Source organism: Macaca fascicularis, chromosome 9, assembly GCF_037993035.2.
Source record: "Macaca fascicularis isolate 582-1 chromosome 9, T2T-MFA8v1.1".
NCBI classification, from domain to species: Eukaryota; Metazoa; Chordata; class Mammalia; order Primates; family Cercopithecidae; genus Macaca; species Macaca fascicularis.
In genome coordinates, this window is record NC_088383.1 from 98,257,237 (window position 1) to 98,284,128 (window position 26,892).

The following is a 26,892-nucleotide window of genomic DNA, read 5'->3' on the forward strand; positions in this document are numbered from 1 at the left end:
GTCATTTCACCCTGCCAATTCACTGGGCATCAAGGGTGTAAAAAACTGCCTGGATATACCTCCCATATATAAGCACCCAGCTTATCTGAGGAGCCCTAAAACTCTGTGGACAAACCTTGAAGGAGCCTCCAAGCCTGAACCAAAGCACTACTGTCTTCACAGCATCATGAGGTAAAGGCTTTCTCTGCTTCACTGACCTTATTTCTGCACACTTTGAAATTCTAAAACTTTCATTAAGGGCCAGTTTTTTGACAGGCCTTCTCCTAAGGGAGTTGTCTCACTGGTGGTTCTGACCCTGACCATGATAACTGAGAAGAGTTTAATAAGGGGGCTATTTAAGACAATATGGGCAAAGTTTAGGGAAATCATCAGGAGATGGTGCTTGTTGGTTGCAGGAGAGAGGGAGGAGGCGTGTTGTTTTACAACAGTGGTAACATGATAATCCTGGGCCTACAGGAGCAAGAGGAGAGAACCAGACCCAAGGAGACTCTAAGCTATGGCTGTAGGGGAGGGGCTTCTCAAGAGGTCTTTGGTGAAAAAATCACTGACAACCTCAAGCAGAGCACAGTGGGAGCTTAAGAATTAATACCATGACCTTCACCTCCTCCTGCAATTGAATATCTGGCTGGTGCTCCCCAGTGGGTCAACCCCAGAAGAAAGTAAAAAATAAAAGAGTTTTGGAGTTTAAATAAAGTCCAGAGTCAGCTTCCCAAGCACAGAGCATGGCGAAGAATGTAGGAAAGTAGATCCAGAGGGGCAAGATGAGAATATACGTACAGAGGCAAGTTTCCTAACTCCTGTTACAGAGCTCGCTTAGTAAGGGCAACTGACTTAATAAGAGCAGCAATGCTCTTAAGGAAATAAACGAGAAAGAGTTTGGATATCTTATTTCCAAAGATGTCATTTCTGTAGCACTTTCTAATAGAGGGACAATTACCCAGGCAACACTTAAAGACTGTTCACCAGGGAACAGAGGCCTGAGTCTAGAGAGGAGACTGGCATGGGGACCAGTCAGGGCAAGAGCATTGAGATCCTTTTAGGCATCCAGGTGAGAAGAAGCAGCTATTTTTCTTTTTATTTGGTAATTTGGTTAAATTCTGGTGGGAAAAAGAAGCTACTTTCAGAGATGGCTGTTTTTCTGTTGTTTGTTTGTTTTTGAACCAAGTCAAATTTTGTGATTACTGTGAAACTATGAAACTGTGATTACTATGAAATTTACTTTTCACTGAATTAACTGTTCTCAAAGTGTGGTCCCCTGACTAGCAGCATCAGCATCACCTGGGAAGGTAGTAGAAATGCAGATTCTCAGGTCCTACCCTAAACTTGCTGACTCAAAAACTCTAGGGTGGGGCCCATCAATCTGTGTGTTCTAAGTTTTCCAGGTGATCATGTTGCCTGCTAAAATTTGAAAAACCACTATACTAGATGTTAGAAAATAAGAAATTTTGTAGGCGTTGTGATATGTTTGTTCCACAAAATATATATTTCTTTTTTTCCTGCTGTATTTAGAACTAGTGACCTGCAGAAAATGTTTTCACTCAACAGTATTCTGACCTGCTGGAGTTCTCCCATCTGATGCTGCAGTCAGTGGGAGAGGAAGAACTTACAGAAAAAGGGACTCTTCTTTTGAGATTCCTTTCTAGCAAACACATAGACCTGTCTTGAGAAGAAATTATAAGTGAAGGATTGCAAAAAAATTCACCACAAGAGTACCCAAGTCTCTCTTTTTAATATAATGGGCCCCTGGTCATAAGATGTTAGTTGTGACTGGGCATGGTGGCTCACACCTGTAATCCCAGGACTTTGGGAGGCCGAGGGGGGCAGATCACGAGGTCAGGAGATCAAGACCATCCTGACTAACATGGTGAAACCTCGCCTCTACTAAAAAATACAAAAAATTAGCCGGGTGTGGTGGCAGGCGCCTATAGTCCCAGTTACTCGGGAGGCTAAGGCGGGAGAATGGTGTGAACCTGGGAGGCAGAGCTTGAAGTGAGCCGAGATTGTGCCACTGCACTCCAGCCTGGGCAACAGAGTGAGACTCTGTCTCAAAAAAAAAAAAAAAAGGTGTTAGTTGTGTCTGCATCTGTGGAGTTGACAGAAAACAAGCCTTTCATTCCCCGCTGCTTTGGTAGCTAGTCTGTGTGAAAGGTTTTGCAATGGCCTGTGCCTATGTTTCTAGAAGCCACTGACCTGAGGTGGCCTAAGGGGAATCTGGACTATCCCAGACTGGATAATGCCCACATCAGAATACTCCTGATCCCACTGGTTCAGGAATAAAGGAGCAGATTGAGCTCCTCCTTCCATTCATGCTTATTGATCAAGACAGCTTAAGTGGAGCTTAAGTGGACAAGATCCAGGGAAATGCCTGACAAAATATGGTGATGAGTCCCTGTCTGCCACAGGCATACAGGGATTAGGCCACTACATACATGCACGAACTCATTTTTTTTTTTTTTTCAGATAGGGCCTCCCTCTGTCACTCAGTCTCGAGTGCAGTGGCATGATCACAGCTCACTGCAACCTCCACCTCCCCAGGCTCAGGTGATGCTCTCACCTCAGCCCAAGTCGCTGGGACTACTGGTGTGAATCACCAGGCCTGGCTAATTTTTGTATTTTTTTGAGAGACAGGGTTTCGCTGTGTTTGTTGCCCATGCTGGTCATGAACTTCTGGGCTTAAGCAATTCACCTCCCTTGAACTCTCAAAGTGTTGGGATTACAGGCATTAGCCACCACGCTGGGGCCTAATTTGATGATAATATGTATACTACTAATAACAGCACTTTCTGTATGCTCACCAGGTAAAAGGAGGACTTTAGGCCCTCAGCATTTCTATTTTAGAGAGTGAGGACACCTCTAGGGTGATAGTCTACTCCGTAGTCTTCCCAGGGCCCAAGTCAAGAAAATACCTGTTAATGAACAACCACCTATAAGAAAGAGCAATAATTCTCTTCTGGAATTTGGCAGGGCAGCCTTATAAGGTTGTGTAAGTTGTGCACTTGAAATTCTACAATCTCAGTGAAAGACAAAAATCTAGTATACTTTTTTCCATCTATCAATGCATGGCCATGATTAGATCACTCAGAGGAAGACTGATATCTTTCTACTGCTCACAAATGTGCTGGGTGGGCCAGCAGCTGAGATGCTGAGATTGGGTACATATTTAGAAAGCTTGGAATGGCTTATCTTCAAATATTCCAGAAGCTCTAGAGTAATGGAAGCATGTGTGGATTATTTTCCCTGGGTAGTGTCTGTTCTCATCATATAGCACAGGCCACAGTGGGCATGAGTGGAGGATTTGGGTCAAAAACTCCTGCTGATTCCATCTTCTATATGGGTGGTGACTATTTTCAGTGAGGATTCTTAAGCAGAATATTGATTTTGCCTACTCCTGACCCCACCTCACCCAGCATATGTCCCCCCCACACACTTTCACACACAAGTTTCATTGGGTAATCTTCCTGGGCCACAGTTGGAAGGAAGATTTCTGAAACTCCTCGTCTCAGCAGTCAACTACACAATGCTATCATAAAGCAAGAAGAGACAGTGCCAGGACTCTCATATTCCACAGACTCAAGGATGGAGAAGATGGCTTGGGATTGTGGGCAGGAATGCTCTCAAGGAAGGTCTAAGCATAGTAGGGAGTTTTTTAGGGGGAGACTCTGAGGGAAAAGCAAGGGCTATATTGAGCTGCCAGCTGTGCTCGAAGTGGCAGTCATAAGCCTGAGTATCCTCTCCCCAACTTTGTGGTGCTATTCATTATCTTGTGAATCCTTTCCTTTCTTCCTTTCTTTCCTTTCCTTTCTTTTCTTCATTATTAATTTTTTTTCTGAGACAGAGTCTGGCTCTATTGCCCAGCCTGGAGTGCAGTGGCATGATCTCAGCTCACTGTAACCTCCACTTTCCAGATTCAAGCAATTCTTGTGCCTCAGTCTCCAGAGTAGCTGGGACTACAGACATGTGCCATGACGCTGGCTAATTTTTTGTACTTTTAGTAGAGATGTAGAGATGAGTTTTCACCATGTTGCCCAGGCTAGTTTTGAACTCCTGAGCTCAGGCAATCCACCTACCTCAGCCTCCCAAAATGCTAGGATTACAGGTGTGAGCCACCACACCCGGCCATGAACTTTTTCTTTCCCTTTATTTTCAAAAAAGAATGTTTCATAGTCTGTTTATTTGTGATTAGATTGTGGTTATATTATATTATGGTTATATTGAGTCGGGATTCATATAAAAATAGTTTTTGCTATACGTTGCTATATAGAGAGTAAAAGAAAATTTCATAATGGTCCTCTCTGGGATCATTCCTTGGGCCTAATGGATAGAAAATATGTCAAGTATAGACTATAAGGTAGGTAATTAGTTGAGAACACAGAAGCAAATATACTTACACGGGACGTGAGGACCACTTTTTCAACTATTAAGGACGAATGTCTTTTTCTTCCTTCATGTTCTTATAGGGAGACTAGGACTTCAGTTCCACTTCAGAAGAGCGTGAACTATTGGGGAAAAAAACCCTTCTGGTCCCACTGACCTCATATTATTCTCTCTTCCTCGTGGGTGGCTGATGGATTACTCTAATTGTTGAGATTTTGGTAGCCTGTACTCCACTAGGCTTCAGGGTTACCTGACATCAGGAACACTGACTTACAAAAGTGGGACATGCCACTTCTTCAAAGACACACATCTTCCCTATGTAATGTTCATTCATGCCTCTCCTTTTGTCCCCATCAGTAAGGCTGCCATTGTGAGGTGGTTCCACCCATTTAACCCCTCCATTTAGGATTGGTTGAGTAAGTTCACACAGGCAGAGGAGATAGGAAACACTACCACGTTCTCCAGCCTGGCTTGAGCATTCATGAAGTCCAGCATTTGAAACCGTATTCAGCTCTCATATTTTACTCAGAACACTTCATGGGAGGAGAGAAAACCAAAATGTGTTTACGTGTTGAGAACATGAAAAAAATGAGTAAGGAACCCACCTTTCTGTGAACCCTCTCTCCACATTTCTTCTGACAGCATTAGTCATGCACTGCAAAGTCGGGAGGAAGCAGAAAGAAGATGGGTTTTGCAATCTTGAGGGTGGTGCTGAGATTATTTTGATGTTAGCAGAATTAACTTCTTTTGAGTTGACTTTTCGACTTCACGTAACCTATCTGTTGGCACTACGAGATGATTAGCATTTCCCCATGGTTTTTATGTCAACCTGTTCTCTTTCCTAATGACATGACCGTAGAACCCAGAGAGGCACCCGATAATGGAGGCAGGGATACTAGGACAGAGAATATTTGACTATTTGAAGTGCTGGCTTCATTTTCAGTGGACTGAACACTTTCCTAAAATGTAATTAATTCCTGCATACTTTTACAGTGAAGAATCTGATGGAAAGCTTATCGAAGACAGCCTGATTCAGCTGAGATGTCACTTTACATGGAAGTTGTTAATTGAAGCCCCTGAAATTCCTGATTTAGAAAACAGGATCTGGGAAGAGATTCAGTTCCTGGATACCAAATACAATGTGGGAATACACAACCTACTAGCCTACGTGGAACACCTGAAAGGCCAGAATGAGGAAGCCCTGGTGACCTTGAAAAAGGCTGAAGACTTAATCCAGAAAGAACATGCCAACCAAGCAGATATGAGAAGTCTGGTGACCTGGGGCAACTTTGCCTGGGTGTATTACCACATGGGCAGACTGGCAGAAGCCCAGACTTACCTGGACAAGGTGGAGAACACTTGCAAGAAGTTTGCAAATCCTTCCTGCTATAGAATGGAGTGTCCAGAGATGGACTGTGAGGAAGGATGGGCCTTGGCGAAGTGTGGAGGGAAGAATTATGAACGGGCCAAGGCCTGCTTTGAAAAGGCTCTGGAAGGGGACCCTGAAAACCCTGAATTCAATACCGGGTATGCGATCACTGTCTATCGCCTGGATAACTTTAACACAGCAGCAGAGAGGAATGAGACATTTTCTCTGCACGTCCTAAAACGAGCTGTCAGGCTAAATCCAGATGATGTATATATTAGGGTTCTCCTTGCCCTGAAGCTTCAGGATGGAGGACAGGAAGCTGAAGGAGAAAAGTACATTGAAGAAGCTCTGACCAATATGTCTTCACAGACCTACGTCTTTCGATATGCAGCCAAGTTTTATCGAAAAAAAGGGTCTGTGGATAAAGCTCTTGAGCTCTTAAAAATGGCCTTGGAGACAACACCCACTTCTGCCTTCCTGCATCACCAAATGGGGCTTTGCTACAAGACACAAATGATCCAAATCAAGGAAGCTACAAACTGGCAGCCTAGAGGGCAAGATAGGGAAACTGTGAACAGATTGGTTCAACTGGCTATATGCAAATTTGAAAAGACTATAATGTTAAAGCCCACATTTGAGATGGCCTATGTTGAGCTGGCTGAAATGTATGCAGAAATAGGCCACCACAGAAAGGCTGAGGAACATTTTCAGAAAGTGTTACGCATGAAGATCTTTGAAGATCAGCTAAAGCAAGAGATTCATTACCGCTACGGCTCTTTCCAAGAACACCATGGGAAATCTGAAGATAAAGCAATCACCCACTATTTAAAAGGTTTGAAAATAGAAAAAATGTCCCTTTCCAGGGAAAAACTTCTCAATGCTTTAGAGAAATTGGCTAAAAGATGTGTTCACCGGAATGTACGGGTTGTGGAAAGTGTCAGCCTCCTTGGGCTCATCCACAAATTGAAAGGAGAAGTAAGTGATGCCTTGCTGTGCTATGAGAGGGCTCTGAGGCTGGCTGCTGACCTGAACCCTATGTTTTAACACAGAGGTCACCACTATCCGTTTAATGGTCTTATAACTAAATAGAACAACTATGAAATTAAATAATGCAAACTTAAAGCTGTTGGAACTTTACCTTATTTTGAGCCTTGAGAGGAATGTGGCTGTGTGGCCTGAGTTATGTAGCATGCAACTGCAACTTCTGCTTTTTCCTGTAAATGATCAAGAAAGGCCGTATGGCACCAGACACAAGACCCCCTGAAAGTATCATTCCTCCTGATGGAATGGTAAAGCAATCTTTCTTGGAATGTAGCAAGTAATAACTGATCAAATAGCTACAATGTATGTACCGACCTTATATGGAAAATGCTGCAACCCTGTTTACTGCCTGTGTAAGTTAAACCTTAACTTCCCCACTTTGGAATGCTAACTCCAATCATTAGGTGTCTGTGTTTCCTGAGTGGTTACCCTCAAGCTTTGTGCTCAAATAAACTCTATACTTAATCATAGTTTCTTAATCCCATTATTTGAGATTTAGACAACAGTCTTTCCCAATTGCTGTCTTCAAAAATATATAACCTGATGACATACAAAATACTTTGGTATAACACATACTCTATTGCCTGGCGACCTCCCTCATTCTTTTCTCTTCAATCCATGTGTCTGTGGCAGGAGCATCTATTCTTCCACAACACATCCCTGCATTCATTCACCAAGGCTTATTAATGCTGTTTTAGGCAACTACATCTGCTGGGACAATAAGAATCATTTTCCTTAAAATTTTACCTTTGGAATGAGCAGTTTTCATCCTCAGTCTCCCAATCAAAGGAGACCTAAACATGGAAGGTTTCTATTCCATGTGGCCAGGGTCACTGACCTGCAACAAAACCTAAGAGCAAAACCAATGAGCAAAGACAAGAATTAGAAAGGAGGGAATTTCAGGAGTTCTACAGCATTCTAGCTGGACTTCTATTTCCCAAGGCCCTACTGTAGCCAAGACCTGCTGGTCAGTGAGCCAAGCCTAAAATCTTACAATAAACTCAAATGTTTGTTTACATGTGTCCAGTTGCTGGTAATCACAAGGGATCTATGTGATCCAAACACATTACCGGACATTTATTCACACCTGAGATCACACCTAAAATCACACATCTAAGATCACACCTGAGAGCTTTGCTAAGATCACAAATTCTTGGAGTGTATTTTATTGGTCATATTCAAAAGCATGTGTATTTTAGGTTTGGTTTCAAATAGAAAAATGCAGAACCAACTACACAGCATTAGAAGTCCTGAAGCAGAGGAAGTGATGGGAATAGAAACCTGACCGAGAATTTTTATAATTTTTATTCATTTATTAGAGTCAGGGTCTTGTGATGTTGCTCAGGCTAGAGTGCAGTGGCTATTTACAAGCACAGTCATAGCACGCTTTGGCCTTAAACTCCTGACCTCAAGAGATCTTCCCTCCTCAGCCACCTGAGTAGCCAAAATCATAAGTGCATGCCACCATGTACCACTTCCTACCAAGAATTTTTAAAAATACTAGGGAGGCATTTACTACTATAGGCCATGGGATTGGAAGATTGACTTATGTTACTTGGATCCTTGAGAGCTGGGATTGACCAATGATGGAGACTTGGGAGAGTGGGGAGACATGGCAGGGGAGTGGAGTCATTTAGATGACATGTGGAAAGCACAGGAGTAACACCTTTTTCAACTTTGTTGATACTAAACAAAGAATATGCTTATTAAATTTAACCAGAGGAAACTACTATTGACTTTTTCCTGTAAACAAGGTGTGATTTGGGCTCACCTGGCCTCTGAATTCCTTACCTGTAACTGCCACAGAGCTTCTTGTAGGGAGGATTTGCCTCCACTCATGGAATTAATCTAAATGAGAAATCTGAGGACATAGCTCTACTAATTAGAAAACACAGAGACAATGTTCTTCTAACTGGACAACTTTAAGCTTTTGTTTGGCTTAGTTCTGTAATTGTTAGTAAACCGACAGCTATTTGCTCCTTAGCTACTGGTTACTCTTGGCAAAAAGAAGTAGCAAGAGAGTTATAGTCCTCTTGGCTGAATTCATCACAAATGAAGTAAAATTACTCAGCTAGTTAGTAAGTTGTGAGGAAATTAGGTTGTATTGAATCAAATTCACTCATTAATTAATATTGAAACCTTCCCACCACTCCAGGTACTGGAGCCAAAACCTTTTCCCTTAGCAACTGAGGCTACTTAATAGAGTTTATGAGTCTGTGGGTATATGAGTGTGTGTGTGTGTGTGTGTGTGTGTGTGTGTGTGTGTGTGAGAGAGAGAGAGAGAGAGTGTGTGTGTGTGTGTGGGGTGGTGTATGTGTTTGGATGAGTACCAGGTAAGTCTTAAAACTATTTTAGGCTAGGCACGGTGGCTCACGCCTGTAATCCCAGCTCTTTGGGAGGCCAAGGTGGGCAGATCATGAGGTCAGGAAATCAAGACGATCCTGGCTAACACGGTGAAACCCCGTCTCTACTAAAAATATAAAAAATTAGCCGGGCGTGGTGGCGGGTGCCTGTAGTCCCAGCTACTTGGGAGGCTGAGGCAGGAGAATGGCATGAACCCAGAGGCGGAGCTTGCAGTGAGCCAAGATCGTGCCGCTGTACTCCAGTCTGGGCAACAGAGCGACACTCTGTCTCAAAAAATAAATAAATAAATAAAACAAATAAATAAAAATAAAAATAAACTATTTTAACAACATCAATTCACCATACCCTGGGAACGTAAGAGGGACTCAATAAACAATTATGGATTGGTTGGCTGAATATCATCTAAAGTGCTGCTTTTATCAGTGGCTTCTACATGCAATATGGGCCAGCGAAGAAGAGGGAAAAAATTGGAGGGTATATAAAACTTATATCTACCTGCTTACATTAAAATGAAAACAGTGGACGGATGAATGAAATTTTGTAATGGTTACCAATAAGAAAAAGTTAACATAATATGTTAACTGTATAATCTAGTTATACAAGTGTTCATTGTAAAATACTCTCAACTTTTCTCTCTGCTTGACCATGTATAATAATAAAATGTTTGGATAAAAAGGGTAAATAGCAGTATCTAAAAAGTACAGCAAACTGAGACAAATGATCCAAAATATGCAGGCAATAGTGGATAAAATCACATAGGGAGGAAGGATTCCAAGTGATTTTAAAATGTGCTGTAATTTGACTCTACATGTTTAATAGGATATAGCTTATTAAAGAAAACATGCAAAAAAATTCCTTTTTTTTTTTTTTTTTGAGACAGCGTCTCGCTCTGTCACCTAGGCTAGAGTGCAATGGCGTGATCTCAGCTCACTGCAATCTCTGCCTCCTCGGTTCAAGTGATTCTCTTGCCTCCACCTCTTGAGTAGCTGGGATTACAGGTGGGTGTCACCACCCCAGCTAATTTTTCTATTTTTGGTAGAGACGGGTTTCGCCATGTTGGCCAACCTGGTCTCGAACCCCTGACCTCAGGTGATCCACCCGTCTTGGCCTCCCACAGTGCTGGGATTACAGGTGTGAGTCACCGCACCTGGCCCCCCAAAAAATTCTTACACTCTACTTAGCACCATTCTGGAGGTGTTTTGTTAATTTTATTATTCAGAGATGGTTGTTGGTTTATTATGTAAGAGATCACGTGAAAAATAACGTTGGTATCGCTTAGAAAAGGAATGTTTAGTTTGGGAGGAAAAATATGTATGTAAGATATTTTATGTTAAGTAAAAAAATCCAATGTACCTGAGTTTGTAAGATTCATGACATATTTTATTTTCAAAATATATACACAGCATCCATATCATTTTCCTGGTTTTAATATTGTACTACAGTTATATAAGATGTCACTATTTGGGGAAGTTGGATGAAAAGTACACAGGATCTTTTCTGAAACTTCTTGTGTCTATAGTTGTTTCAAAATATGCCTGAAATGTAGTACTTGAATAGGTTGCAGTAAACCCAACTGTGGGTCAAGGTGGGCTGAGTGCTCTCGTGGGCTGAGAGGTCTCTTGAAGTTTCATGAGAAGATATGTAAGTCATCAAATCATTTACAACGAAGAATTTCTGGACTCCGAGTCCTCTCTCCATGGATGCGATTGGAAGCAGTTTAGGAAAAATCTCAGAAGCCAACAAAATAGTTTTCATACAGTGGTCAGAACACTGAGAATTCCATTCCTCAGAAAATAGGCTATAGTTAAAAATATCTTTCTGATTGAATACATTCAAAAGAGTATATAACATGTAATTAGCAGAGATATTCCCATTGTTAAATGTTAAATTATAATTTAAAAAAAGAAATATCTAGAAACCTGACTTTTATGATTATCTGAAAAAATCTAAGGAAAATCAAAGACACAGGAAAATGGAAATGGATTGATGACTTCAGTTAAGGCTTTGGTTTTTATGATCCTAGCATGAAAGCATCTTGTATGTCTTTCATGTCACTACAGTGCCTTCATTTAACTATGATTACCAAAAAACAAGTACAGTAGCAACTTCTGCAGTACAAACTGACGGAAAGGACGACTGAGGAGACAGAGAAGCCCAAGGAAGTAGTACCACCTAGGGGCTGAATTTGTTTCTAACAAAAAATCAGCTTTTCATTAGGTAACCAGGTCACTAGATACTATTCTACCTGGTCATTAGCAAGCTGACAAGAGATTTTAGACTACAAGAGATGATCTTGGAAAAGACAGGGGCAACTTCTATGGAGCCCGTTCCTTAATAAGCTGTGATTGGATATTTCAGACCCTTCAACAGAAATGGCTTAGCATCTCTCCATATTATAATTTTAAAAAAATACCCTCAGAATAACATTCTTTTTCCATATCATCCTGTGAATGAAGAGGAGACTGAGGAGCTCATTACCCATTGTGTAGGTGAGGAAACAAGGCATGGAGTAGTAAAATACTGAATCTGGGCCTCACAGAACAGGAAGTGGGTTCAGGGATTGAGTCCCATCTCTCTCAGTCAGAGAATTTCAGACATACAATAGACATTAGGGATAATCAAGGCCCTGGTTCCCGGCGCAGATCTGCATCAAAATCACCTGAAGATTTCTTTCTTTTCTTTTTTTGAGATAGAGTTTCGCTCTTGTTGTCCAAGCTGGGAGTGCAGTGAAATGGCACGATCTTGGCTCACCACAACCTCCACCTCCCAGGTTCAAGCGATTCTCCTGCTCAGCCTCCCAAGTAGCTGGGATTACAGGCTTGTGCCACCATGCCCGGCTAATCATGTATTTTTAGTAGAGACGGGTTTCTCCATGTTAGTCAGGCTGGTCTCGAACTCCCGACCTCAGGTGATCCGCCCGTCTTGGCCCCCCAAAGTTCTGGGATTACAGGTGTGAGCCACTGTGCCCAGGCTGAAGATTTCTTTTTAATACTGAGCTGGGGGCCTGTACCTAAGGATATGTTCAGATTGGTCTGGGATGGGGCGTAGTTAGCATTATTTTTGAAATTTAACTGACTGATTCTAATGTGCAGTGAGGGTTGAGATCTGTCAACCTATTCCAAATGACTTATCAGCTGAGGAAACTGAGATTCATAGAGGTGAAGCAGTTTGTCATAACTGGTCAGTCCCTTGCAGAGCCCAGCTTAGACTCCTGGGAATGAACACACAACCGAGTGCTGAAATTTCATTTTCTAAAAGTTTTATTCTCTCTGGTTCCCATTTTCTTTATTATCTGTAAACACACACACACACATACACACACGCATACGATTAGCTTTTCTTTGTTAATGTTGTTCTACCCTGTTTCCCTCTTGGGTTTGTTTGTCCCAAAGAGACACTAAGCAAGATTCTGAATACCTAATCAGCCTGGGCCAGAGTCCCATAGAACCAAGACTGCTGCCAAATTCACAGCAATGGCAAGATAAACTTTTTGCTCATATCTCTGCATGCTATCTAGTGCATTGGCAAATTGAAAACCCATTTTTTTTCCCATAAGAATTCCAAAGACATCTTGCTCCCCAAAAGGAGATGTTTTCTAACTCATCTATTTCAACATTTGCTTGTGGCCTGATCATGTATCTGAGCGCATGATGAAACCTGTCCTATTAGTTCAGAAATTCTTATTTGTGTAGAACTTTCCAACTAGTTGTTGAACTCTCTGTGGAAGCTTACAGAACTGGTGAGAGCTGACGTGGGAGATGAGTCTGGCAGGGAGTTGAGGAGAAATTGTTTAGATCTGGCAGTGTGCCCAGTTAAGTGTTTCCAAAAGGAAAACACTCTTGTACCTGCTCCTCTTCTGCTTCTTATTTTAAAAGACAAAGTAGGTAGCTTTATTTTAAGAAGCATTGTTTTTATTTATTGTTGTTGTTGTTGTTATGATTATTTGAGACAGGGGCTCACTCTGTTGCCCAGGCTGGAGTGCAGTGGTGTGACCACGGCTCACTGCAGCCTCTACCTCCTGGGCTCAAGTGAGCCTCCCACCTCAGCTTCCTGAGTAGCTGGGACCACAGACACACACCACCACACCCAGCCTTTTTGTTTGTTTGTTTGTTTGTTTGTTTTTTGTAGAGTTGGGGGTCTCACTATGTTGTCCAGGCTGGTCTACAATTCCTGGGCTCAAGTGATCCTCCCACCTTGTCTTCCAAAATGCTGGGACTTACAGGCCTGAGCCAATGCACCTGGACAAAAATCTTTTTTTTTTTCTTTTGAGACAGAGTCTTGCTCTGTCACCAGACTGGGGTGCAGTGGTGTGATCTCGGCTCATTGCAACCTCCACCTCCTGGGTTCAAGCAATTCCCCTTCCTCAGCCTCCCGAGTAGGTGGGACTACAGGCGTGCACCACCATGCCGGGCTAATTGTTTGTATTTTAGTAGAGACAGGGTTTCACCATGTTGGCCAGGATGGTCTCCATCTCCTGACCTCGTCATCTGTTCACCTCGGCCTCCCAAAGTGCTGGGATTACAGGCATGAGCCACCATGCCCAGCCAAGAATCATTTTTAACTTGATGACTGAAAATAATAAGAATAATAATCACCACTTACTTGCATGCTTCTATGTGCCAAGTAGTTGCTAACTATTTAAACTCAAATTCCATGAACTGTAGTTGAGGTTGTACTGGAATTTGATTCAGAAGACAGTGTCCATGCTGCAGGAATAGAGGGCTCTCTATTCCAAACCATAGCTCCTTGCTTTTACCTCCTGCCTAAGTCATCAGGGGTTAGAAGGCTTTCTAGGTATTGCCCTCTTTCCTTCATTCCTAAACCAGATTGGTTACTTATTTCCATCAAGCTGAAACCAAAAGTAGCAACCAAAAGCCTTATTACTCAATTAAGAGTAGATTTTTAGATTTGATAGTAGATTCCTTCTAAATATAGAAACTGAAAATGGAGCTACCTCCTTCAATTCTCATTTTTCTGTGTAGTCATCCAGAATCCAGCCACCAACTGCCACAATAGGCAACAACGGACTGATGTTCTTTAGGGAGGATGCGAATCTGGATCCAAATGCTGGTCAGTGATTGGGTTTCTGCAGCACTAGAAACATCTATGGTTGCAGGTCTGCAGTTCATCTGTTTTATCAAAATAGAAACAAAGTTTCATTTTCCCCCAAGCAGGAATTCGGCTAGCTTTACTTTCACTTTCTCGTTTCGGTTTCCGAGGTTTCCAACTTGCAAGGACACACCCACAGCTTACACCATTGGCTGCTGTTTAGCTCCCTTATATAACCCTGTCTTGGGGTTTAAACGTAACTGAAAATCCACAAGACAGAATAGCCAGATCTCAAAGGAGCCTGGCTAAGCAAAACCCTGCAGAACAGCTGCCTAATTCACAGCAACCATGAGGTAAGGATTTCTTTGCTTCTCTGCCATAGTATCTAAAATTTTTGAAAAAATGATAATTAAATACTATTTCAACAGGTTAGATCTCAGTGAGGTCAAGTTTTCTAATTCCTCAATTTGAGTATCTGCTTATGGACTGAATGTGTGCATGCATGTGTGTGCACATTCGCACATACATAAATTGTTTAATTAATGCCTTTTTAGTTTGTTAGTGTGAACTTGAGGAAGCTTACCTCATGCTGTAGCCCAAAGAAGGGGAGGGAAATGGGAAAAGAGTTTTGCAGGAAGGGAGAAAATGATCCCAAGGGGGCTGGTGGGGCGGGGGGGGGGTGGGGGGAATGGGAAAAGAGTTTTGCAGGAAGGGAGAAAATGATCCCAAGGGGGCTGGTGGGGCGGGGGGGGGGGGGAAATGGGAAAAGAGTTTTGCAGGAAGGGAGAAAATGATCCCAAGGGGGCTGGTGGGGCGGGGGGGGGAAATGGGAAAAGAGTTTTGCAGGAAGGGAGAAAATGATCCCAATCTGAGAGATTCCTTCCCATCAGATTCACTTCTGTCTGATCTGGGGAAGGAATGGACAGCTTGTCTGGGTGGAGGCATTGCTTTCTGCTGGTTTCTTACCACAGAGAAAAAGCAGGACCCACAAGACTTTGAAAGCCTCAGTCTTGCAGCCTCTCTGATGTCTTGTGGGTAATACAGTGGAGATGTGTTAGGAAAAGCTCACAGCCTTCCTCCGTAGGCTTCTGGTCTCACTTTCTGCACTGCTGGCCTCTTACCACAGGTTTTCTTAATCAGACTGAGCTTAAGATAAACAGATTGCCTCTTCCCTGGAAAATCCAGGCTCTTGGTATATCCTTGACTGAAGATGATCCACATCTGCTTGGGAAGATCCATATCTTCCTTACCTAAAGGGCTTAACGTGGGAATTCCTCAGCTGATTTAAAAACTGTTACTTAGGCCAGGCAGGGTGACTCATGCCTGTAATTCCAGCACTTTGGGAGGCCAAGGTGAGCAGATCATCTGAGGTCAGGAGCTCGAGACCAACCTGGCCAACATGGTGAAACCCCATCTCTACTAAAAATACAAAAAATTGGGCATGGTGGTACTCAGGAGGCTGAGGCAGGAGAATCGCTTGAACCCGAGAGGCGGAAGTTGCAGTGAGCTGAGGTTGCACCACTGCACTCCAGCCTGGGCAACAGAGTGAGACTCCGTCTCAACAAAACAAAACAAAACAAAACAAAACAAAACAAAACACCATTACTTAATACTGATTTGTAAATTTTCCCCTCAATGCTCCAGTGGTCAAAATTTTGAAGGGGTAAAAATTCCAGAAAATGCACATTACGGGCCTATGATGAACCGTCCTCTGTAAACAGATGGAGTTGCTACTGATAATTAAATCATAATAATATTAAATGTTATAAAGGTAGTTATCACTTTCTGAATTCTTATTAAGTGCCAGCCTGGCTTCTAAAAGTGTTATGTAAATTATTCCTTTTAATTCTCAAAAGATACTTATGAGGCAGGTACTTCCACAGTCATGCATCATGTAACAATGAGGATACACTCTGAGAAATTTAGCTGTTAGGCAATTTCATCATTGTGCAAACATCAAACCTAGATGGTATAGCCTACTACACACCTAGGCTATAAACCTGTGCAGCATGTTACTGTACTGAATACTGCAGGCAGCTGCAACACAATGGCAAGTATTTGTTTATCTAAACATATTTAAACATAGAAATGGTACAGCAAAAGTGTGGCATTAAAATCTTATAGGACCACCACCAAATATGTGGTCCTTTGTGGACTAAAATATCATTATGCAGTGCATGGCTGTATGATCCTGATTTTACAATAAGGAATCTTAGATTTAGAAATGTTAAGATCACATAGACAATAAGTGGTAGCTTTGAGATACGGATCAGGATCTCTACATTCAATGATATTTCATTAAACCTTTAAATCAATGTTTCCCAAAGGGTGCCAATGGGGGCTCATGAGATTTTTTCAGATGGCAAACTCGTTTGCTTTTATGTTTTCCTGCTTTTATGTTTATGTCAACATGTACTACAGAAAAAAATATATATATGTATATATAATTTGTAGAATTTTATTCAGTTTAGCAATGTAATTTTTTATTGTGATAAAATACATGTAAAATAAAATTTATCATTTTAATTACTTTAAAGTATACAATTTAGTAGTATTTAGTATATTCATGATACTACTGTTCAATCATCATCACTATCTAGTTCAAGAACATTTTTCTCACTATGTGGAGAAACTCCATAGCCATTAAGCAGTCACTCCCTACTTGCCCCTTTCCCCAGGTCCCAGCAACTGTTAATCTGCTTTCTGTCTCTATGGATTTGCCTACTGTGGATATTTCATATAAATGGAAACACATGCTATATGGCTATATTGAATTTTTATAATTTTATATTTCCTAAGCATCCCTTTTTGAATTTTAAGTTGGACTTTCTCATTCCAGAAGCAGGACTCAGTCACCCTTGACACAGTTTCTAGTTCTTCACCTTTTTCCAGTTCCTCAATGTGATTGATCCAGATATCTGCTTTATAGAACTACCTCCTGGTGACCACTTTCCTATAGCATAGCAGGGTATGACCTATTTGACTTGCCCCCACTGACCTCACCCCCCGATATGGACCAGGTAGATGTGCTGCAGTGACCACCTCTCAGTCACAGCATGACCCCTTGGCAAAACTTGCACCTGCTTGCTTTAAACCCACCAAATAGAACTTTCCGCAGGAAACCCACCTAGGTAACACCCTGGCCTCCCATAAAGGCTTGGGCCCACATTCCCCACTCGCTGGTTGAGCATGCATGTCCTCAGTGGTTCCCCCTTTCCCATTGGCCCTGCAAGGCATATTGCCCTCTTCTTTCTGGATCTGTAAGTAATAAGCTGCTTCTGTTATTTCACATACTTTTTTTTTCAATTGCCTCCTTTGTATCTCACCTGACCAACACACTCAAACCCAACTTCCTCACGGATCATGGCTTTCTGAGAGAGTGGCTATCTCGGCAGAAATAAACTAAACACATGTCAGGCAAGAACCACAAGGGCATCTGCCCAGAATAAACAAGTTTCCTATAAAAGGGGACACCTAGACATATATCAGACACTTAGACATTAGGCTATTCATCAAAATAAAGAAATACCCCAAGAAAGTCACATTGTAAATATCCATGACCAAATACCCTGGAGCTCTTTCAAGTCAGGGCTATAGATTGTAGCCACTCTCATGAGAGAGACCTCAAGACCAAATTAGGAAAAAAAAATACAACAGTGACTTTTTGGATCAGTTTTTTTCATTTAGTGTAGTGCTGTCAAGGTTTATCCCTGTTGTGTCATGTATCAGTACTTCATTCCTTTTTGTGGCTACATAACATTCCACTTTAGGGATATATTAACATTTTTCTATCCATCAGTTGGTGAACATGTGGGTTGTTTCCATTTTTTGGCCATTATGTATAGTGCTGCGATGAACATCTGTATGCAAGTTTTTATTTGAACACCTGTTTTTAATTATCTTAAGTATATATCCAGATGTGGAACATCCAGGAATGTTTACCCAGGAATGTATCATATGGTAAATATTATGTTTAACTTATTGAGGTACTACCACATTGTTTTCCATGGCAGCTGCATCATTTTACATTTCCACCAGCAATGTATGAGGGTTTCAATTTCTCCACATCCTTATTGTCTTAGTCCTTTTTGTGTTGCTATGGAAGAATACCTGAGGCTGGGCAATTTCTAAAGAAAAAAGGTTTATTTAGCTTACAGTTCCACAGGTTGTACAAGAAATATGGTGCTGGCATCTTCTCAGCTTCTGGTGAGGGCTTTGGTGCTGTGTCAAAACACACTGGAGAAGGTCAAAGGGGAAGCACATACAAAGAGGGTCTAAACCCAGGGGACATCCTGACATTATAACAACCCATTCTCAAAGGACTAATCCATTCCCCTAAGAACCAATCCAGTCTCATGAGAATGAGAATTCACTCACTGCTACTAGAATGGCACCAGGTCATTCATGAGAGACCTACCTGTATGATCTGAACACATCCCACTAGGCCCTACCTCCAAAATTGTGACGCTAGAGATCAAATTTCAGTAGAAGATTTGGTGGGGACAGTCAAACTGTATCAAAACCATAGCACTTGTCAATACTTGTTCACCTATTCTCCTTTTTTAAAATTATTATTGTAGCCAACTTAGTGGGTGAGAAGTGATATCTCATGGTTTTGGTTAGCATTTTTTTAGTGGCTAATGATGTCGAGCATCTTTTCATGTGTTTGCTAGTCCTTTGTGATTATTCTTTGGAGAATTGTCTACTCAAGTCCTTTGCTCATTTTTAAATTGGGTTGCTTGTCTTCTTGTTGATGAGCTATAAGTATACTTACATATATTTCTCCATACATGAGTAATCACACACAAACAAATATATAAGGATTTGGTTCTTTATAAAATAAAAAATAGGGTAGTGTTTTGGACACTTCTTTACAATTCACTTTTCTTGATTAACTGTATATTATGAAAGTCCATCAAACTCAACTAGTTTTGGTCTAATTCATGTAGTCTAGTGGCTACATAATATTCTATGGTATAGATATACTTAATTTATTTAACCATTCCCTGTTAATATTTCCAGTTTGTTGCTAATAAATGCAGTGTTGGTAATGAATATTCTTGAGCATACATCCTTATGTACTGGTGATTTTTTTCTGGGAGATAGATTCTGAGGAGTGGAATTACTTTGTTGAAGGAAATGTAATTTTACTATCATTAATTTTAATTTTGATTTTAAAATTAAATTTTTAATTTTAATTACTTTAAATTTTCATGACTATCATCCGATTGATCTTGAAGGTCATAATAATTCATGGCTTCAGAAATTGTGTCCTCATCCATTTAAACTCTTGCCAATCTGAGTGGAATAAAGTTATAAATTATTGCTTCTTTAATTTGCATTTCTCTAATGACTAGAGGCTAAGGTATCTTTTTTCTTTTTATAGAGACAGGGTCTTACTGTGTTGCCCAGACTGATCTGAAACTTCTGACCTCAAGCAAATCTCCTGCCTTGGCCTCCCAAAGTGCTAGGATTATAGGCATGAGTCATTGTCCTGATCCAGAGCATTTTTTTTTCATATTTATTGGCCATTTATATTTGCTCTTCTACAAATTATCTATTCATATAGATTTGCAGTGGTCTGTTGAACTATACCAATTTGCAAAACACTTTATATATTACAAATGAGAATCTTCTCCATATTAAAAACATTTTCCATATTTTTATTATTTTTCTATTTACTTTGTTTAGAGCACCTTTGCCATAAGTAAATCATAAATTGTTTCATTATGGTAAAACATATATAACATAAAATTCATAATTTTAACTGTTTTTAAGTGCACAGTTCTATGACATTAAATACATTCACTTTTTTGTGCAGCCATGACCACCATCCATCTCCAGAAAATTTTCATCTTCCTAAATTGAAACTCTGTACTCATTAAACAATAATTTCCTATTCCCTCCTCCCCCAGTGTGGAGGATCAGTCAGAGTGATGGGAAAAACTATAGGGAAAGAATGCAAACCTTCTGAAAGGTCAAGGTTCTGCAGAGCCCTGGAGGAGAATAGCTGAAGGCAGCTGTTCTATAACCCTGAGGCAGAGGGCAAGGAGTAGGTACAAGGCAGTGTGGGGGAATTTATCTTAAACAGGCTTGTTTACTTATAAATGTTAATTACCTACAGGTTGTGTTGGCTCCAGGTTTTCGGCATTGTGCCTGCACTGAATAAAAGTAAGCATCTCCAGCTTCTCGGAGATGTTCTCTGGCCATTAGAGCCAGGCAGTCACCTCGCTGCTTTTACACTGCATACCTGTGTCTGAGTACTCATTTCATCCGTCAGCCAGGGTCTGCGGGACAGACCCGGCACCCCAGTCCCTGTTAATCACTGTTCTACTTTCTGTCTTTATGAATGTGGCTACTTTAGGTACCTTATATAAATTGAATCATACAATATTGTCCTTTTGTGACTGGCTTATTTCACTTAACACAATACCTTCAAAGTTTATCCATGTTGTAACATGTATCAGAATGTCTTTTCTTTTTTAAAGCTGAATATTCCATTGTATGTATATACCACATTTTGTTTATCCATTCATCCATCAATGGACACTTAAGTTGCTCCTGCCTTTTGCTGTGTGAATAATGCTGCTATGAATATGGACAAAAAAATATCTGCTTGAGTCCCTGCTTTCACTTCTTTTTGGGTATAAAACCAAAAGTGGAATTGCTGGATCAAATGGTAATTCTATGGCTAATTTTTTTGAGGAATTACCATAACATTTTTCACAGCACTTGCCCCCTTTTACATTCCTACTAGCAGTGCACAAGTGTTTCCATTTCTCTAGATTCTCACCGATATTTGTTATTTCCTGTTTTTTTTTTTTTTAAATAATAGCTAACCTAACAGACATGAAGTGGTATCTCATTGTGGTTTTTATTTGCATTTCACTAATGATTAGTGATATTGAGCACCTTTGCATATGCTTATTGGCCATTTCTATATTTTCTTTGGGGAAATGTCTATTTAAGTCCTTTGCCCATTTTTTTAATCGTTGTTTTTTGTTGCTAAGTTGTAGAGTTTCTTTATCTATTCTGTATATTAATCCCTTATCAGATACACGATTTGCAAATATTTTATTTCATTCTGTGATTTGTCTTACCACTCTGTTGATAGTATCCTTCCATGCATAAAAGTTTTTAATTTTGGTGAAGTCCAGCTTAACTATTTTTACTGTTATTGCCTGTGATTTTGGTATCATATCTAACGAATCATTGCCAATTGCCAAATACAATGTTGTGAAGATTTTTCCTTCAGTTTTCTTCTGAGTTTTATGATTTTAGGTCTTACATTTAGGTCTTTCATCCATTTTGAGTTAATTGTTATATATGGCATAAAGTAAGGGTCCAATTTTACCCTTTTTCATCTGTATATCCAGCTTTCCCACATTGTTTATTGAAAAAACCATCCTTTCCCCATTAGATGGTCTTGACATTCTTACTGAAAATCATTCCACCATTGTTATGGACTGAATTGTGCACTCCCAACCCACCCCTACCCAAATTCTTACGTTAAAGCCTTAACCCTCTTATGTTGAACTGTTATTTGGAGATAGAATCTAAAAAGAGGTAATAAAGGTTAAATAAAATCACAAGAGCAAGGCCTTAATCCAATAGAGCTGGTGTCCTTAGACACCAAAACTCACACTCTTTCTCTCTCTGCCACCGAGGAAAGGCCACTTTAGGATGGAGCAAGAAGGAGCCATCTGCAATCCAGGAAGATATTCCTTGCCAGCAACCAAATTGGTTGTCACCTTCATCTAGGACTTCTAGCCTCCAGAACTATAAGAAAATTAATTTCTGTTGTTTAAGACATCTACTCTGTTATATTGAGTTATGACATTCTGAGCTAACTAATACAGCCAGATAAGTAAGGTTTTTTTTTCAGGGCTTTCTATTCTATTTCACTGGTCTATACATCTGTCTTTATGTCAATGCTGTAATGTTATGATTACTGTAGCTTTGTAGTAAGTTTTGAAATCAGAAATTGTGAGACATCTAACTTTGTTCTTATTTTTCAAGATTGCTTTGGCTATTTGAGATCCCCTGAGATTTCATATGAATTTTATGTTGAATTTTTCTATTTCTGCAAAAAATGTCATTGGGATTTTTATAAAGATTGCATTGAATTTGTAGATCACTTTGAGTAGTATTGGATAGTATTGACATCTTAATATTATGTCTTCTAATCCACTAAATGTCTTCTAATCTTCTAAAGAACAGAGGTTGTCTTTCCATTTATTTATAGCTTCTTTAACTTCTTTTAGCAGTCTTATAGTTTCCAGTGTACGAGTCTTTTGCCTCCTTGGTTAAGTTTATTGCTAAGTATTATATTCTTTTTGATGCTATTGTAAATGGGATTGTTTTCTTAATTTCCTTCTGGGATTTTTTAATTGTTACTGTATAGAAATATGACTGATTTTTCATGTAGATTTTGTATCCTGCAGTTTTGCTGAATTTATTTGTTAATGTGTAGAATCCTTAGAATTTTCTATATATAAAATTATGCCATTTGTGAACAGAAATAATCTTACTTCTTCCTTCCTTTCCAACTTGGATGTCTTGTATTTCCTTTTCATTCCTAATTGCTCTGACTAGAACTTCCAATACTATGTTGAATAGAAGTGGTGAAAGCAGCATCTTCCCTCATTCCTGATGGTGGAGGAAAAGCTTTCATTTCTTCACCATTGAATATGATACTAACTGTAGGTTTTTCATATATGGCTTTAATTGTGCTGAGATCATTCCCCTCTATTAGTAGTCTGTAGTCTGTCGAGTGTTTTTTTTCATAAAGGATGTTGAATTTTGTCAAATGCTTTTTCTGCGTCACTTGAGATGGTCATGTATTTTTTCCCTTCATTCTGTTAATGCGATATATTACATTGATTAATTTTTGTATATTGAACTATCCTTTTATATGAAAGTCTCCATTTAGATGACTTTTTTTTTTTTTTTTTTTTTTTTTTTGAGACTGAGTTTCACTGTGTTACCTAGGCTGGAGTGCAGTGGTGCAATCTCAGCTCACTGCAACCTCTGCCTCTCAGGCTCAAGCGATTCTCCTGCCTCAGCCTCCCAAGTAGCTGGGACTACAGGCATGCACCACCATGCCCAGCTAATTTTTTTTTTTTTTTTTTTTTTAGTATTTTGAGTAGAGACCTGGTTTCACCATGCTGGTCAGCTGGTCTCAAACTCCTGACCTCAAATGATCTGCCTGCCTCGGCCTCCCAAAGTGTTGAGATTACAGGCATGAGCCACCGCAACCAGCCTATATGACATTCTTGAAATGACAAAATTACAGAGATGAAGAACAAATTAGTGGTTACCAAGGATTAGGGGAGTAAAGGTGAGGAGGTGACAGATGTGACCATAAAGGGGTAATATGAGGGAAATGTGATAATGAAGACTAGTTTCTTTTCATTATCAAAGTGGTGGTCTCATAGGTTTACTCACGTGAAAAAAATGACATAGCACAATACAAAAGCATTGTTGTACCAATGTCAATTTTCTAGTTTTGAACTATTGTATTATAGTTGTATAAGATAGAATCACTGGAGAAATTGGGTGAGGGATACACTGGATCTCTGTACTATCTTTGCAACTTTCTGTGAATCTATAATTATTTCCAAGTAAAAAAATGAAAAAAAATTAAAACCCTGGTCAAATATTCTCTCTTTCATGTGGTCTTAATTTGTTGCATTCCATGCAGAGTAAGGTCCTAAAGTCAATGTTTCCTAAGGTTCTGCATTTCTAATTGACCTCTATCCTAATTATCTTAATATTAAAATAAGAAACTCTTATATAGCATATAATATGCTCTCAGTGCTTTACACATATAAGTTTACTAATCCTCACCAAACCCAGTGTGATAAATACCATCATTATCTCCATTCTACAAATAGGACTCAAGTACAGAATAGTTACTTGGCTGGCAATTGCTCTAGCTAGCCTATGAAGCCAAGCAAACAATATCAACAGTCCATGAATAACTTAAAAATACATTAACTTTAATGAAATCTAAGTAAGTGTGATCCTTTCAAGGATAAGTACTAAAATACAAGGTGTCTTATCTGATGTTTTTCTTCTGGCTGTTCCTCACCTAACAAAGAAAATCTGTTTTTGTTTTTACAGTACAAATGGTGATAATCATCAGGTCAAGGATAGTCTGGAGCAATTGAGATGTCACTTTACATGGGAGTTATTCATTGAAGATGATGAAATGCCTGATTTAGAAAATAGAGTCTTGGACCAGATTGAATTCCTAGACACCAAATACAATGTGGGAATACACAACCTACTAGCCTATGTGAAACACCTGAAAGGCCAGAATGAGGAAGCCCTGAAGAGCTTAAAAGAAGCTGAAGACTTAATGCAGAAAGAACATGCCAACCAAGCAAGTGTGAGGAGTCTGGTGACTTGGAGCAACTTTGCCTGGGTGTATTACCACATGGGCAGACTGGCAGAAGCCCAGGCTTACCTGGACAAGGTGGAGAACATTTGCAAGAAGCCTTCAAATCCTTTCCGCTATAGAATCGAGTGTCCAGAAATAGACTGTGAAGAAGGATGGGCCTTGCTGAAGTGTGGAGGAAAGAATTATGAGCGGGCCAAAGCCTGCTTTGAAAAGGCGCTTGAAGGGGACCATGAAAACCCTGAATTCAGCACTGGGTATGCGATCTCTGCCTATCGCCTGGATGGCTTTAAATTAGCCACAAAGGGTTACAGGCAGTTTTCTTTGCTTCCCCTAAGGCAGGCTGTCAGTCTAAATCCAGACAATGGATATCTTAAGGTTCTCCTTGCCCTGAAGCTTCAGGATAATGGACAGGAAGCTGAAGGAGAAAAGTACCTTGAAGAAGCTCTGGCCAACATGTCCTCACAGACCTACGTCTTTCGATATGCAGCCAAGTTTTACCGAAGAAAAGGCTCTGTGGATAAAGCTCTTGAGTTATTAAAAAAGGCCTTGCAGGAAACACCCACTTCGGTCTTACTGCATCACCAGATAGGGCTTTGCTACAAGGCACAAATGATTCAAATCAAGGAGGCTACAAAAGGGCAGCCTAGAGGGCAGAATAGAGAAAAGATAGACAAAATGATAAGATTAGCCATATTTCATTTTGAATCTGCAGTGGAAAATAAGCCCACATTTGAGGTGGCTCATCTAGACCTGGCAAGAATGTATATAGAAGCAGGTAATCACAGAAAAGCTGAAGAAACTTTTCAAAAACTGTTATGCATGAAACCAGTGGTAGAAGAAACAATGCAAGACATACATTTGCAGTATGCTCGGTTTCAGGAATTTCAAAAGAAATCAGAAATCAATGCAATTATCCATTATTTAAAAGCCATAAAAATAGAACAGACATCATTCATAAGGGATAAAAGTATCAATTCTTTGAAGAAATTGGTTTTAAAGAAACTTCAGAGAAATGCATTAGATCTGGAAAGCTTGAGCCTCCTTGGATTTGTCTACAAATTGAAAGGAAATATGAATGAAGCCCTGGAGTACTATGAGCGGGCCCTGAGACTGGCTGCTGACTTTGAGAACTCTGTGAGACAAGGTCCTTAGGCACCCAGATATCAGCCACTTTCACATTTCATTTCATTTTATGCTAACATGTACTAATCATCTTTTCTGCTTACTGTTTTCAGAAACATTATAATTCACTGTAATGATGTCATTCTTGAATAATTACATCTGATAAAATATTAGTTGCAGTCAACAATTAGTGAAACAATGTGTGTGTGCATGTAAGAAAGAGAGAAATCATTTGTATGAGTGCTATGTAGTCGAGAAAAAATGTTAGGTAACTTTGTAGGAAATAAAATATTGGACTTACACTAAATGTTTAATTCATTCATTTTATTGTGAAATAAAAATAAAATCTTTAGCTCCTCCATCAACTGAACAGACCCTTTTGGCCAAGGAGACCCCAGAAACCTTAAAAACTAAGTTTCCCAACCATGACGAGATGAGAGATCATTCACACCTCATTATATTCCCTCCCTTGCTAACTGCCATTGGACTTTTTCCACTGAGTTAAACAGAAACCCATGGAAAACAAAGAACAGAAGACTCACTCCTTTGCTGACATCACCTAGCTCACTCCACCTAGCACCACGGCCAGACTCCCTTCCCCTCTTGTGGGTTCCACATGACAACTGATCAGCCTTCCCTCCTGATAAGTGACCACCGCCCACAGACTGGTTCTGGCCAGTCCATGGAGGCTGCACACAGGGTGCCTCAATGTCCTTTGTTTCACCTTTTGACATATGAAGCCTAATTTTGCTGCATTTTAATGTTAAGTCTCCACCATAAAGTGAACACAGAATGCTTGTAACATACATGCTTGTGTACCACTCTTCTGTGACTGACTGCTCCTCATGAACATTCATAGCCCCCCATAACCTGTTAAATATGTGTGTCCAGCCAACCTACCAAGCATAAAACTTCTGTAATACCCTCCCTCACTCCAAGAGCCTGCTTTTGGTTGCTGTGATAGGCTCTGTTTCCCAGGCTGCAGGTTGTGGGAGAGGAGGCTGCAGTGGCTCATGCCTGTAATCCCAGCACTTTGGGGGGATGAGGCAGGAGATCACCTGAACCCACGAATTCAGGAGCGGCCTGGGCAACGGCAAAACCAACCATCTCTACAAAAAATGCAAAAACTTAGCTGGGTGTGGTGGCGTGCAACTGTAACTGCAGTTCC

The 26,892-nt window shown here is 40.3% G+C and overlaps 2 protein-coding genes across 3 annotated transcripts; both read left to right on the top strand.

Moving 5' to 3' along the window:
- On the top strand, positions 1–7,254 carry IFIT1B (interferon induced protein with tetratricopeptide repeats 1B). Its single transcript, XM_005565910.4, has 2 exons — positions 1–171; positions 5,368–7,254. The coding sequence occupies exons 1-2, from the start codon at positions 167–169 to the stop codon at positions 6,785–6,787; spliced, it is 1,425 nt and encodes a 474-aa protein (XP_005565967.3). The 5' UTR covers positions 1–166; the 3' UTR covers positions 6,788–7,254.
- On the top strand, positions 1–26,031 carry IFIT1 (interferon induced protein with tetratricopeptide repeats 1). Of its 2 annotated transcripts, none has more exons than XM_005565909.4 (2): positions 1–171; positions 24,323–26,031. In XM_005565909.4, the coding sequence occupies exons 1-2, from the start codon at positions 167–169 to the stop codon at positions 25,752–25,754; spliced, it is 1,437 nt and encodes a 478-aa protein (XP_005565966.2). In that variant the 5' UTR covers positions 1–166; the 3' UTR covers positions 25,755–26,031. The 2 variants fall into 2 exon arrangements, with proteins under 2 accessions (XP_005565966.2, XP_045217115.2); XM_045361180.2 differs by lacking the exon at positions 1–171 and adding an exon at positions 14,454–14,550.
- Positions 26,032–26,892: the final 861 nt, after the last annotated feature.